At 39.0% G+C, this 14,733-nt stretch overlaps 1 protein-coding gene across 3 annotated transcripts in view; it reads right to left on the bottom strand.

Annotated features, from left to right (window-relative positions):
* Positions 1–1,358: 1,358 nt before the first annotated feature.
* The window catches only part of LOC145787088 (long-chain-fatty-acid--CoA ligase 1-like), a 33,206-nt gene continuing 19,831 nt past the window's right edge, over positions 1,359–14,733 (bottom strand). For 2 of the 3 annotated variants that reach the window (XM_082598804.1, XM_082598805.1), the window contains 6 exons: positions 6,324–6,451; positions 6,125–6,240; positions 5,706–5,974; positions 5,418–5,534; positions 4,723–4,923; positions 1,359–4,561 (listed from right to left, as the gene is read on the bottom strand). In XM_082598804.1, coding sequence (XP_082454930.1) covers positions 4,424–4,561; positions 4,723–4,923; positions 5,418–5,534; positions 5,706–5,974; positions 6,125–6,240; positions 6,324–6,451 — 969 coding nt within the window. In that variant the 3' untranslated portion in view covers positions 1,359–4,423. Of the gene's footprint in view, positions 4,562–4,722; positions 4,924–5,417; positions 5,535–5,705; positions 5,975–6,124; positions 6,241–6,323; positions 6,452–8,224; positions 12,782–14,733 lie in introns of those variants that run through there. The other variant, XR_014291364.1, reaches the window with a different exon arrangement.

Here is a 14,733-nt window from a genome sequence, read left to right as displayed (position 1 = left end):
CAAAAAATTCATTTTGGTGGTGGGTTTGGGGGGGGCTTGAGCCCCCTTAGCCCCATGCTGGGTGCGCTACTGCACGTGGCTGACTTTGCTAAGTTCTATTGGCAAGCTACATGGATGCCCTTTACACTTTTTCAATAACATGTTAGAAGTATTTTATTGACTTAAAGCCCAAGGACATACGCGAAGAAGACAATTTTAACATGTTTTTGATACATACATTTTTGGAGAACTTTACCGAATCTTTTTTCAAAATAGAACAAGAAATTCTAATTCTAAAAAATTAAAAATCTAAAAAGATTTTGTGTAATACTCATAGAAGTGAAACGTTTAATGTGGGCGGATATTTCTAGCTAAAGTTTATTACTCCCTTTGCACTAATGTTATTTATAAACTCAGTTGTTTGATAATAATTTATATCAACAAGACATTTATCGACGAAAGCCTGGGAACATCTGGATTTGAAATATACAAACAAAAGTGCATTTGAAGATCATTTGCTCATGTGCAGTCCACAAAACCAACGTTTCGATTGAACAATTTAAGATCATGTCCAGAGGCAGATGGGAACCAAACTAAGATCTTGGAAGCCCTGCATAGAAACGCAACAATCCACCTCAGGCTCAGCAGCTTGTCGTTCGTGCTCTGCATATTTCAGTTAATTACTTTTCCTACTTTGCTTAAATGTGTGTACCATGTAATCTGTTCAAACGGCGTTTAATGCAGTTACCTCTTTGAATTCTTGTGTATAATGTTGAACTAGTTATAATCATTAATCACTGTGTTGTTTTTTTTTTCTTGGAAAATTTGAATTTTTACTGCTGTATTGTGTTCATCAGGTGTAAATTAAATTAATGTTGTTATGACGAGGACACTTTGTGGTGTGAAGATGTTCTATAACAAATTGTTTTGATGTTTGATACTTTAATATTTACAAGATGTTTTGATGTTTGATACTTTAATATTATTTACAACTACTTACCTAATATTTACAAGTAAAACACCAAATGAAGGACGACTGTTGTCAACAACGCAACTTCTGTTATTTTAATGAAGGCAAGAATTTCAAATGAAATATTTTGTCATTTCGAGTGATAGAGTGTCTTTTACAACTAAGGAGGCTATTCACCATTCAGTCCATCACCAATATAATCGAACTTTAAATGACATTCGAACTTTAAACGTACATTCATCTACTGTACACTTGTACAGTATTGCCTGGTTAGACAGTTCTTATGCTTCTGATCAGTCTTGTATTGTTTCAAATACTTCAGATATCAAAATTGGCTTGACTTTGATAAAAAGACCCACTACTGCTACCTATCGGATCTTTCAGTTTGCTGATAAACTTATTTGTAACTTAAGAATTCCGATAAATATTTAACAAAGCGTCAAAAATGGCTCAACTCTCCTGAATCCTCCGTGACTAAGATCTATATGCGAAGCTGTAGTCTGCAAACATTCCAGTTGTTTTAATTTCTGACCATCATTCATAGCAAAAACAATGCACGTCAACATTGCAAAGGTTTAGAAAAAGGTAGAAGCGAAAAAATGCGAACATTAATGTTAGTACATAAACACATACTTTATCAGATTCCTACTCATTTTATAGCTGCTTAAACAACATAATACAACGTAAAATTTATAGGCCTATTGTATGTTCAATAAAACTGGTTACAATAGCCTACCATGTTGCTTGGGCAGTTTCACAAAAGGATTCGCCTACCTATACTTGTCAGATTCAACAGATCTTCGCATTGGCTGCCCAAATTAACATGATACGGTTGCAAATTAACAGAATTTTGTTGTTTATCTTACTGCAATCTACAAAAAAAATTAGCACATCAATGTGAAGCAATAAACCATTTTGTTTGTTGTTAATTTTACTTTCAATTTCATCAGATGAACGTAGCAACTAGTGCTAGAAACGATAATTGTCCTGATGAACACCCAAACTCTTCAGTATTCACATCAATGTGAGTGCACTAAAAGACTATTCTATAGTTAATGATGTTTTCAACTAACAAGTTTTTTTAATTGGAGTAATTTTGAGGGTAGGCCTACTTATTAAGCAATTTTTGCCTATATTTGCAACAAGGTCACCTGCCCCCCGGCTCGTACGCCTATGATCAGTGCCGGTCTTAGGGTGTTTCGGGCCCTGTGCGGAATGTGCTTTGCGGCCCCAATGACAATGATCCAATTCTGTAGCGTAGCTAAGTATTTTGAAAGGGGAGGGGGGTTGACGGTCGGTGGGCAAAGCCTGACGGCGTGTTCGCCGAAGGCGACACCCAACGGTGTGGGGTCTGGGGGCGTCCCCCAGAAAATTTTGAAAAACTACTTTGAATTTGGTGCATTCTGAGCGCATGTTCAACAAAAGTTTGGGTATGAATATTAACTGTAAAATGGTGCTGTCCGGTGGCATAGCAAAAGGATAAGATCATGTTTTCTCTGGCATTTTTCGGAAATAAAGCCGAGTCTCCATGTTTTCTTGTTGCAATTCCTAAAGCCGCAACTGACTTCAAGGATAACGGTACTTGCTTGTGAATCGAATTGAATTTTTTCCATTGGAAATGACAAAAATTACTGCATTTCCTGAGTAAATTGCGGGCGCCCTAATTTGCGGGCCCTGTGCGATTGCACGGTTTGCACACCCCAAAGACCGGCACTGCCTATGATATTACAATTAGGACTTGTTTGATATTGCATACAAAGCCACAGTTGAAGTAGGGCTTATAAAATCGGTCATGTCATAAATCAATCATTTTTATTTTTTGTCATTAAAGCGTCCGGGACGAAGAAGATACTAACTCCGATAGTCGATATAGACCTACCAGCACGTTAATGAACGGGAAAAGGTGGCAAAACCTTGAAAGGTTTAAAACGTGCCTGAATGGAAAATCATGTAGTAGGCTATATGACTGTATAAGTTAGCACGGCCACAAAACCCAAAAAACAAACAGCAAAAAATAAAACAAAAACAGAGAAGCACACATGTAGTAATGAATGACAGCCTAATTAGCACATCATAATAATAATAATAGGATGGAGAAAGAAAACCGGACATAAAAGAAACCCATCCTCAGGCAAAAGCCCGTTTCGATGTAGTCCAGGAGAGCAGGTGTTGAGCTCTTTTCATGGTCAGACTGCACATCACACAGTAGCCTACGTTGATTGAGGTTTGAGATCCAGTTTAAATTATTGTTTCTTATCCTGTCCATAATCTTAACTAAAAAAAATTGACTTTCATTTCATTCGATTAATGGACTGATGCAAAAGATGTAGACACAAGCGATGGATGTTCCGCTCAAGGATAAATCAAAACGTTGCAAATTTTTTTAATCACTTGCATTATAATCCACTCCATCTTTGAAACAAAATTCTCATAAACTAAGGCTTTCAATTAAAACAAAAATTAACTTTCCAATGCTTTTCGATTACGTTTTTACTGTGAGTGTCCCGCTTTGCCCCTCTTCCTCTATTGCTCTTTCAGTCAAGCGTAACTGTTCCGTCATGAGATTCAAAAAAGCACTCAACCGTATTAACAGCTGACAAACTTTCACCACACCATTGGCAGTTAGTGACGAATGTATTTGTCCGTGAATGAGGTAAAGGGCAATGTTGCACTCACAGCATACGGTACCATGACATAGGCTTCAGGGTACAATGGACAAACGCGGTAAAACGCCCACAGCCCAAGGAGAGCAACTTCTCTTCAGGCCCGAGCATAAAATTTTACAATAACGATACTTAATACTGCATTTGTCGAAAACGCTTCTCACGATAAACATTGGAATCGTTTTCAGCATTCCAGAGCATAAAGGGGAATTCTCGCATGCCACCACACACAACATGAAGACTCGTTGCTTCTTCAAGGTAAAAGCTGCCATTTTTGTTTTCTAAAAAGACCATCACCCATCAACCTGCTGCGTGGGAGAAGTAAACGCACGCTTTAAAGGAAGTTTTGGAATGCACAAAATAAAAGTGAAATTTCATTCTTTGCCTTAATTCGACGACCTTTCTAACTATCGAGGTGTTTCACCACCTCGTAGCTGAGGAATTTACTAAAAAGAGAAGCCTCAGTTGAGAACAACAGCTTGTCCGCCAACAAAACATGAACGATCCTGTGATGTCAGCAAGCTATCGTTTTTTTTATGACATCACACATTGCGTCAAACGATGTTAAGTTATTTAATTTATCCATGAAGTCAGTCGTTTGAACTAAACAATATTCTACAAAAATACTCACCCACTTCAATATGATAAACTTAAGTGCACACACTTTATGGAAAAGTTAATATCTCGCCAAGCGACGCCCCCTTCAGTGGAATAGATCCGCTGTTGGTACAACGAAGTGACATTAGAAAAGGCAACACAACGTCATTTTAAATTCAAGGCGTTCTTTGGTGGAAAAGTTTACTGGCTGTTGTTAATCCAATCCTTCGTACATCTTGACAATGACGTCCTTGTAATGGGCGTAAACTTGAGGTCGGCGCGTTTTGAAGGTAGGGGTCAACATTCCGTTCTCGACGGAGAATAAATCTCCAGCCAGGAATATCTTCTTCGGCTGTACCAATATAGGGAAGTATCATTATTTGCATGAAACATAATCCGCACCACACATTCGAATACACTCCATTTCTAACTCGCTACACGAATAATAATTGGAGTTCGCCAATCACGCTCATGCGTTGCTACTCACGTCTACAGTTGCTGTGGCAAACTCACCAATTCAAATGACTTCAACCCTCTCTGCCGCCCGATGGCGCACATGTCATCGAGGACCATCTTGTTGACCTGATCGTTGGCGAGGAGATCCATGTAGCTCCCCTTGACACCCTTACCTTCACACCACGACTTGAAGTTGTCAGGGTCTGGAACGGCTATGGCCGTTAATGTCGCTTTCAAGCTCTCTCCGTACACAAAGACCTGGAGATCAAATTTTTATTGAAAGATTTGAAAACAAAGCTATTTGTCTGTGAAGTCGTCGACATCGACAACACTGTGACGTCGCTGCTTGGCCACGAAAGCACTCAGCAACACTCCAAAAGTAGTGCAGGAAAAGAAAACATATTCGTCTCCAGTCAATATAAATTCTACAACCCGAATCACAAAATAGTTCAGACAATCTACAATAATTTCTTTCTCGGCCAAGCCATTGATGTCTTCAAATATGTGATGACTCAAAAGCAGAATCAAATTGTTTCAGTCGTGCTCGAACAGGGAATGATGTCGTTGATGGCAACTGCTGATGCTTCATGAAGTTAAAAAAACGTAAATATGACAAAAGTAGAACTTTTACTCGCTGAGAAGTTTACTTTCTCCACAGAACTTCAGTAAAAATCAGAACAGCAATAGTTAACAATTAATTAATAATGAAAAAACAATACAATAAATTGAAAGATTGCGCTAGATGATAGTACCTGACTGACGGCAAGGGATTGAACTAGCATCCCCTCGATCTTCTCGGGAGCAATGTATTCGCCTTGTGCAAGCTTGAAGATATGCTTCTTACGGTCGATGATCTTCAAAGCTCCGTTCTGGTAACATAATTGAGATCTTATCTTGCGCTCGACAGTTTAGTTCAGAACAGTAGGAGGAAAGTGACTTGAACAGAAAATAAGCGCTGGAAGATTATTCGCTCATAAGCTACAGCCACCACAGAAAAAGTGGCATCACAGCAACATCTCAAAATGCCGACAAAAGCTTACCGGGAGCCACATCCCGATGTCGCCCGTGTGCAACCAACCGTCCTCATCCAGTGCTTCTTTAGTTTTCTCCTCGTTCTTATAATAACCAATGAAAATGTTGCCTCCTTTTGCACAGACCTCTCCTTTGCCATCCCTGGCGAAGTAATTCATCTCGGGAACGTCAATCAGCTTGATTAGGTTGCACAAAGTCGGGCTTCCGACACTGCCACTGTTGTAGTCACCGGGGATGGAGAGACACAAGCCAGCAGTGCCTTCTGTCTGCCCGTACCCTGGTTGAAATAAAATAGCTTGAGGCAACCTTACAAATCAAATTATAACAACTTAGTCCTAAACTAAAATTAATAAATACTGTAAAAACCGACACGCACAGAGAGTCTCTCATGACCACCGATCAGTTGCAACCAGAAACATTCCCTCACCTTCACTGAAAGGGATACCCAGTGAACACCGCATGAAGTTAATCACTTCCAAGGAAACGGGAGCCGCTCCGGTGATGCAAACTCTCAAACGACCACCCAACTTGTTGCGTACTTGTCTAAACAGATGAACAGCCATCACAGCAAATATACAGCATGGTCGATGAGCACACAGAGTTATTGAATCCCAACATGGACCTACTTGAACACGATGCTGTCCCAGCATGTGTGTGTGGTGACGATGCCTTGCTTCAACTTGGCCATCTTTGCTGCTGTGGCTCTTTTCAGCAAGAAGTTCTTGATGACAGATTGAGAAGCACCCCCCCAGACCTGGAACACATTTACAATAGGAAAAATCGTTCCAGTTCTTGCGATTAGCAAAAGATGAACACGGAATTTTTTTTTTTTGTCGGAACCCAATGAAGTGGCCAGGGCTTAGAGAGTTAGCTGTATCATATTTTTGAAAAGTTTGTGACATCACTATAGCGAGAATTAAAGATGGCCGACGATGTAAACAATTTACTCCAATATCCTGAATTTCTATGGCTGATATGCAATAAATATTTTCTTCGTTTCTAGAAACATGGTGATTGCTCATTGGTACTGGAACGTGTACCAAAATACCAACGTAAAATTACAAGCATAAGCACGCTACCTATACTCCTTAAGTCCTTAATGGCTTTAAAACTATCTTCTAAATCTTAGATCTTGGAATCCTGCATAATGCCAGCACCCAGCAAGTCAGTCACTGCTTGTCCTCAAACCAGTTTTCGGCGAGAAATGTTGCAGTAGTTAGGAACATAGTTATAGGACACGATCTCACGGGAAATTTAATGTTTTTATTATTTTGAAAAATAACCAATACGCGATTGTGTTTGTTGTAGCCACTTGTAGAGGGTGTTGGGCCCATTGAATTTAGACGCCACACTGTTCAGTATACTGCATGTTAAACGGCGAATATGGAAAAACAATCCGCAGATGATTGTATTGTCCAGGTGTTATCGCATAACAAACAAACGAACGAACCAATAGCGGCGTTAGTGTCCGTTCGCTAAGTTACTTCCGCCTTGAAAGTTTGCAACGAACCCTTTGTCCTGTGGGGGGGGGGGGGGGTCGGGTGGGACTTGGCGCTTTTCAAAGCAATATCACTAAAGAACTACGCAATCCACACCTTTGAAATTTTTTGACTTTTCCTAAAAATTATTCAAGTATTTATTCCGCTTGAAATGGCATTGCTATTGTCTATAGTTTTAGAGATATGACATGATTTTCATAACATACTCGGATATTTTAGCCTGCTACTAGCTAGTCCTTTTGTTTTCTAATTATACGGATTAATAGGATTACTGAGCGCCGTCGTGCGTGGAACTGCGACGCAGATATCTCGTGAGTTGGCTTTGTTGTGAAGCATTCGACCGTAATGATTCCGCCTTTTGTTTGCAAACTCGAGTTTTGAGTTGCTTTGATTAATCTTTTAATTACATCTGGGTTTCTTTGAAATTATATCAGAGAGTAAGTATACGATAAGCCATGCTGAAAAAGATGTAATTTTACATAGTTTTCTATGGCCAATACATTTTGTTTCTAACTTATAACAAGAAGCCGTACGAAAATTTCTTGACAAAACTCAGTCTATCTCACAAAACAAACAAACTGATGTGGGAAGTTTTTTGTTGATTTCTTGTCGGAAAGCAACAAGGAGTGAGTTTTTGACCCGCCAATAAACTTCTGCATGTACCGGTACACTTATATTCACATAAATATTTATGGATGTTGTTAAAACGTTTTTATAAAAACGAGAGATTGAAGGATACTGAAACGAACTTGACATCGTCTATCTAAACTGCTCTGCTTTTGTGGAAAAACACGCGCAGCGAAATTGTTGTGCTTTGACAAACATTGCACATACTGTATTGTCAGCAATGAATCTTTACCTAAATGGTAATTTTGCAGTTGCTTGAGAGATTACAAAATTATTTTTTCTCTACGAGGATTGAATAGCTTTGATATATCTCAGCAGAAACACTATTAGGACCAACTCAATAATTTCAAACTTTGTTTTCAAATGTTGATCTTCAAAAGCTTATTTTCACAAAAGCTTACCTCAAAAAGGTGTAGGCATATATCATTTTCCCAATAAATTTGGATGTTTATGTCATTTGGAGCAAAGTTGTTTGCTTGGTTGAAAGAATCTGAAATCAATGCCTTGTTTTTGTAACGTATCGCAACGTAACCTATCAGTCAGCCGCTTTTGAGCCTTTTTGTTTTCGAATACATTTCCGTGACAAAAGATTGGCTTTTGTAATAACGCCATCAACCGCGAAGTTGCATTCTCTGACTGCATCTAAAACGCGATACCATACTCAGCAATTTTTCTAAAAAATTGTTGCACGAAATACATATCTGACAAAATAAGGGAAATATGTTGAATTGAATTATTTTTTATACGGATTGTTTTCCTTGTCTCCTAAAAGTAACTAAAAAAAATAAAAACGATTTTTATCGTTTGGCATAAAAATATGATATTGAGGTTCACCTTGGTTTGCATGATGAAAAATGAAAATCATAACAAACAATTGCTCGAAGTGATTTTCACAGCTATTTGATCCTTCGCGATGATATCAATTGTAGTTTCTATTACATGAAACCTGTTCAAACTAATTTTTTTTAAAACTGTGGTTGATTCAAGAATATAATACTTTGTAAATATAACTTACTTCATTTTTGTGTTTTTACTTCGACTTTTTCACAAGCAAGACTTTACACAAAACAACTTCAGTGTGAGCCTACCCAATAATGTCGATAAGTTATTTGCAACGTGAGTCGATTGACCAGAGTAGCCTCAGTGGACCAGAAAGCTGTGGCCAAAACTTGATTACTTTTATCAAAAGGTTTGCACATAGGGAACAGCAATCACTTTGTTTCAAATCAGCAAATCACTTTTTGTCACTGGTTCAACGTCTGAACTAATATACAACAAAATTGGTTTTCTGGGTCTTTGGTTCGGAAAAACATCATTATGATGTATTGTTACGTGGTCTATCAGCCAGCAGTAGTTGATGCGCCTTTTGTTTTTGGTTATTGTCACGATTTCTTTCTATCTCTTACCAGGAAAAAGACTTGGAAAGATTCAATGACGTAGTTTAATGGGTCAACCGAAAAGAAGTCAATTAAATGTCGAATAATTCTACTAGTGAAATGATAATCTGACTTCTTGAAGAACTTTAACGAACGGCTTCTCAAATAACTCTAATTTCTGCATCAACTACCAATCCACAACTCATAGCACACCTCTCATAATCAACTCATAACAATCACCATAATAATAATCTCAGAATCTCAGAATAAACATTACACAAACTACACCACTATTTATAGTTGGCTGTTCAGTCCAGTAACTTCGAGAAGGTTACATCATAAAGAACCATCGTTCGGTCACGTAGCATTTAAAAGGTAAACAACAGAAGTCTCTAGAAGGTCACGTTCGCAAGAAGATTCTTACATAATAACGATTTCGCAATCGGACATTTACTGATAAACAACCTTATGACGTCATGACAAACGACGCTCAGAAATCATGAAAAACAACAGAACCTTCTAGATTTGCATGCTTACAGATGATTCTAGAAATACGTTACATAATACAAATTTCTCAATCAGAGGTTACTTCAGGTCATAACCGATAATAACACAACGCACCAGAATTCCATAATGAAAATAGCACATTCGTTGAAGATACAAAGCAAGCCATCGCGAGGCATTTGCACCTTGATTGTGACATACGCCCCCCCTTAGAATATTGTTGCAAACAATATAACAACACAATCAATACAAAACACACCACAAAACAATTAATTACTCAATAAATCAATTCTCATAAGTCCATCGTTGCATGATCTACCAACGATAACTTTTCTCAAATCAATAGTCACGTTTTCTGCGAAAGTCTCCAACGTCCTCAACATCTTCAGTGCATCGGCGAGCGAGATGACCCATCTTCCTACATCGGAAACATCTCCTCTCCGGACAGTCCTTGGCGAGATGACCTTCTTTATGACAATTATAGCAAGCCTTTTCATCAAAAGGGCAGCTCCTGGCTATGTGTCCAATCTCCCCACATCGGTAGCAGTGGTTGTCACGGCAACGTCTATTTTCCGAATGTCTGCCGTCAGCAACGCACTCCCTGGCGAAGTGTCCGCGTCTACCGCATCTATAGCAAACTCCAAATGGTCGTCGCCTGCCTCTTCTCCTCGGTTCTTCGCGCTCGTAATATCCGTCATCGTGAGATCGTTGCTGATTATCTGCAGAACAATCTCGAGCAAAGTGACCATTCTTGCCACAAGAATAACAAGTAACTTCAGAATCTCTCTCAAAAACATTTCCGATTATCAGATCAACTAAAGAGTTTTGTAAACATAACGCTTTCACAGTCCCACTACAATACGGAGTTTCGATAGATATCATCGCTAAAGGTCCTTGGATTGAAGTGGTATCTATTTTTGTCACATGGCCAGTTTTCCCCGTTAATTGACTGTCTTTAACCAAATCTCTCCTCACTATTATACCAGTAGAACCAGAATCACGTAAAACTTTTACCTTTTTGTCTCCAACTTTTCCATCCACTACTGGCAGGTGATCTTCAGGTATTATTTTTTCGCAACCATCTTCATTCGGTTTCTCCTCGTCAAGCGTGGGTTCAGGAATCATTAATGCACAACCGCATCGATAAACGTCCTCTGTGTCTTTATCTTTTCCAGACTGATTGGATCGGGAGAACGACTTGTCCTTGCATTCCTTCGCTTCGTGTCCTTGCCTATTGCAACGATTGCACCACTTCCTCGATTCCTGATGATTTCTATTAGTCTTTCTCCGGCAGTTAACAGACTTATGACCTAAGCCATTACAATTAAAACAACGTACTTCTCTTGGAACCGCACCTCCTTTAAAATTATTTGTTTGCTCTTCGTCATTATCGCATGACAACGTTTCTTCAGTCGACAACTTCTCATCATGAGCAACTAAGTACTGTTCTGCCACACTGGCTATTTCTTCTAGATTCTTTGGACTTCTCTCCATTAGATAAACAGACAGATCTTTTGAACATGAATCTGTGAATTGTTCCTTAACTATAAGGTTTGCCAATCCGTCCAATGATTGTTCGGCCCCCGAAAGTTCAAACCATTTTAACAAAAGGTTTCTTAAACGTTCGATAAATTGACCTGGACTTTCGTGTCGTTCAGGCTTTGCCTCACGGAATCTTTGACGGTATCCATGCTCGGTAAAATTGTATCGCTTTAACAGAGCTAACTTCAATCTGTCGTAATTCATGGCTTCTTCTTGTGAAAGTCTTGAATATACATCAAGAGCTTGTCCCGATAATAACATGCTTAGCTGGGTAGCCCACGTCGACTTCTCTAATTTGGCTATTGTAGCATATCTTTCAAATCTTAACAAATAACTATCCAACTCATCTTTTTCTTCAACAAATGATGGCAAATCTGGGCGTCTAACTTGCGCCACAATAACATCTCGAGCATTATCATTAGTAGAATTAGATCGCTCACCAATGTCCAGCTTTTGTCTTTCTAATTCAAGTTTTAACTTTTCCAATTCATATTGCGCTCTTCTTTCTTCAGCTTCTGCTTCGCGCTGCGCTTGTTTCTCTTCAGCTTCTCGTTGAGCTTGTTTTTCTTCAGCTTCGCGCTGCGCCCGCTTCTCCTCTGCTTCAGCTTCAAGTTCTGCTTTCCTTATTTCACGAGCAGCTCTTCTATCTTCTCTTTCGTCAGCTTCTCGCTGAGCTTTTTGGTCCATTATCTTGTGATACTCTTCCATCACAAACTGAGACTTCTCATTACCAGTCAGCCCCAATCGTTCAGCCATGCTCCCTAAGTCTTCAATCATCTCATGTTTGACAGTATCCGCCATCTTGACATTAATTTATTATTCTTTCAATAAATCTTCGGTATTCTTCGGTTTTTCGGTTAATTTTTTTCGGTTTATCCCGGACGAGCCCCCAGAATGTCACGATTTCTTTCTATCTCTTACCAGGAAAAAGACTTGGAAAGATTCAATGACGTAGTTTAATGGGTCAACCGAAAAGAAGTCAATTAAATGTCGAATAATTCTACTAGTGAAATGATAATCTGACTTCTTGAAGAACTTTAACGAACGGCTTCTCAAATAACTCTAATTTCTGCATCAACTACCAATCCACAACTCATAGCACACCTCTCATAATCAACTCATAACAATCACCATAATAATAATCTCAGAATCTCAGAATAAACATTACACAAACTACACCACTATTTATAGTTGGCTGTTCAGTCCAGTAACTTCGAGAAGGTTACATCATAAAGAACCATCGTTCGGTCACGTAGCATTTAAAAGGTAAACAACAGAAGTCTCTAGAAGGTCACGTTCGCAAGAAGATTCTTACATAATAACGATTTCGCAATCGGACATTTACTGATAAACAACCTTATGACGTCATGACAAACGACGCTCAGAAATCATGAAAAACAACAGAACCTTCTAGATTTGCATGCTTACAGATGATTCTAGAAATACGTTACATAATACAAATTTCTCAATCAGAGGTTACTTCAGGTCATAACCGATAATAACACAACGCACCAGAATTCCATAATGAAAATAGCACATTCGTTGAAGATACAAAGCAAGCCATCGCGAGGCATTTGCACCTTGATTGTGACAGTTATGTATCAATTATAGTCCGGCAGCCCGTGACGTTTTTGTAACATCATAAGGTACAAAAGGTTTGAGTGTTTTATCAACCATGCCCCACTGTGGGATGTTCAGAAACCCACATCCGAGGCTTCACTGCTGGGGCGTTTGGGGGCTACGGCCCAGTGAAAAACCCATTTTGGGGGTCAAAAAACATCATAAGGTACAAGAACAAAACCTACGCCAGAGTTTATGCCTTCACTTGTAGACTTTGGAACAAGTCGATCTGGGTGCCCCAGGTGGGGCATTCCCGAATAAGGGGCCCCCAAAGTTGGGGCAGAATACGTAAAAATAACATCATAAGGTACAAAGATGGAACTTCTTTCATCAGTTGGGGCATGTTCCACTGAGTTCGAAACAACTTTTCTTATGGCCCCAAGGTGGGGCTTAACTTCATTTTGGGGGTATAACCCCTAAAATTCACAAAATTAACATCATAAGGTACATGGATGAAACCAAGTGTAGGTGATAGTACCTCACTTACGGACTTCAGAACATTAAAATTTGTTCGCCCCAGGTGGGGCATTCCCGAATAAGGGGTCCCCAAAGTTGGGGCAAAATACGTAAAAATAACATCATAAGGTACAAAGATGGAACTTGTATCATCAGTTAGGGCATGTTCCGCTGAGTTCGAAACAACTTTTCTTTTGGCCCCAAGGTGGGGCTTAACCTCATTTTGGGGGTATAACCCCTAAAATTCAAAAAATTAACATCATAAGGTACATGGATGAAACCAAGTGTAGGTGATAGAACCTCACTTACGGATTTCAGAACATTCAAATTTGGTCACCCCAGGTGGAGCATTCCCGAACAAGGGGCTCCCAAAGTTGGATCAAAATACGTAGCCTACCGGTAAAAATAACATGATAAGGTGCAAAGATGAAACTTCTTTCATCAGTTAGGGCATGTTCCACGTCTGAGTTCGAAACAACTTTTCTTATGGCTCCAAGGTGGGGCTTAACCTCATTTTGGGGTATAACCCCTAAAATTCACAAAATTAACATCATATATAAGGTATAAAACCAAGTGTCTCTCGTGTATATTTCAAAACGTCTGCAAATATTTTGGAAAATCAATGAAGCATGTAAGATATAATATCTACACAGCATAACATTTGCTTATTAGGTTAAAATTTATCACTATGAAAATAGATATTCTACGCAGGGGTGGATTGGCGGCTAATCATTAGCCTACTCGGAATTCTAGAACGTTCCCGGTTGGCCGGTCAGAGGGTCACTGTCCTGTTTTATGTACAAAAGAAAATTTTATTTGAAATATAATAGTCGTAGCGCTATATCCTAATTCTTTGTTTGAATAACACTGACAATGATTCAAGTTACAAATCGAAGCTTGCTATACAAATACGTGCAATGTCTAACTTTATAGCCTACATCATATTACCGGTGAAAGACTTTTTCTGAAATGAAATAAATTGTTTGTGAAACGAGTATTTTTATGCTAAATCTATTTTGATAGAAGTGGACCGTTATTATTTTTAAATTCCCCGGCTAATTCAATTTGCTAATCCGCCCCTGATTGTACGTAGGCCTACCTACATTTAAGTTTCTCTCAGACTAAACACTGAACAGAAACAAATCACACTATGTGGTCTTATTTAAACAACTGAGAGGACTTCTCGAATAACATGTGACTTCTGCTTAAAGGAATGGAAAAATTACTCGCTACAAAATAACGAAACCTGGAACGGCGTGTGAAAGAAACGTTAAATTATACACTAGTAGAACGAAAAGATGCACATTGAACTATTTAAAAACGTATGGCCTGTTCATCAAGTCAAAGGGCTTCTTGAAAAAGCATGCCTCCTGCATAATCTCTCTCGGGTAGGCTATGCACCATTGGCCCCG

The sequence above is a fragment of the Aplidium turbinatum genome, chromosome 18 (assembly GCF_918807975.1).
Source record: "Aplidium turbinatum chromosome 18, kaAplTurb1.1, whole genome shotgun sequence".
NCBI lineage: Eukaryota > Metazoa > Chordata > Ascidiacea > Aplousobranchia > Polyclinidae > Aplidium > Aplidium turbinatum.
This window is presented reverse-complemented; position numbering and strand designations above follow the sequence as displayed.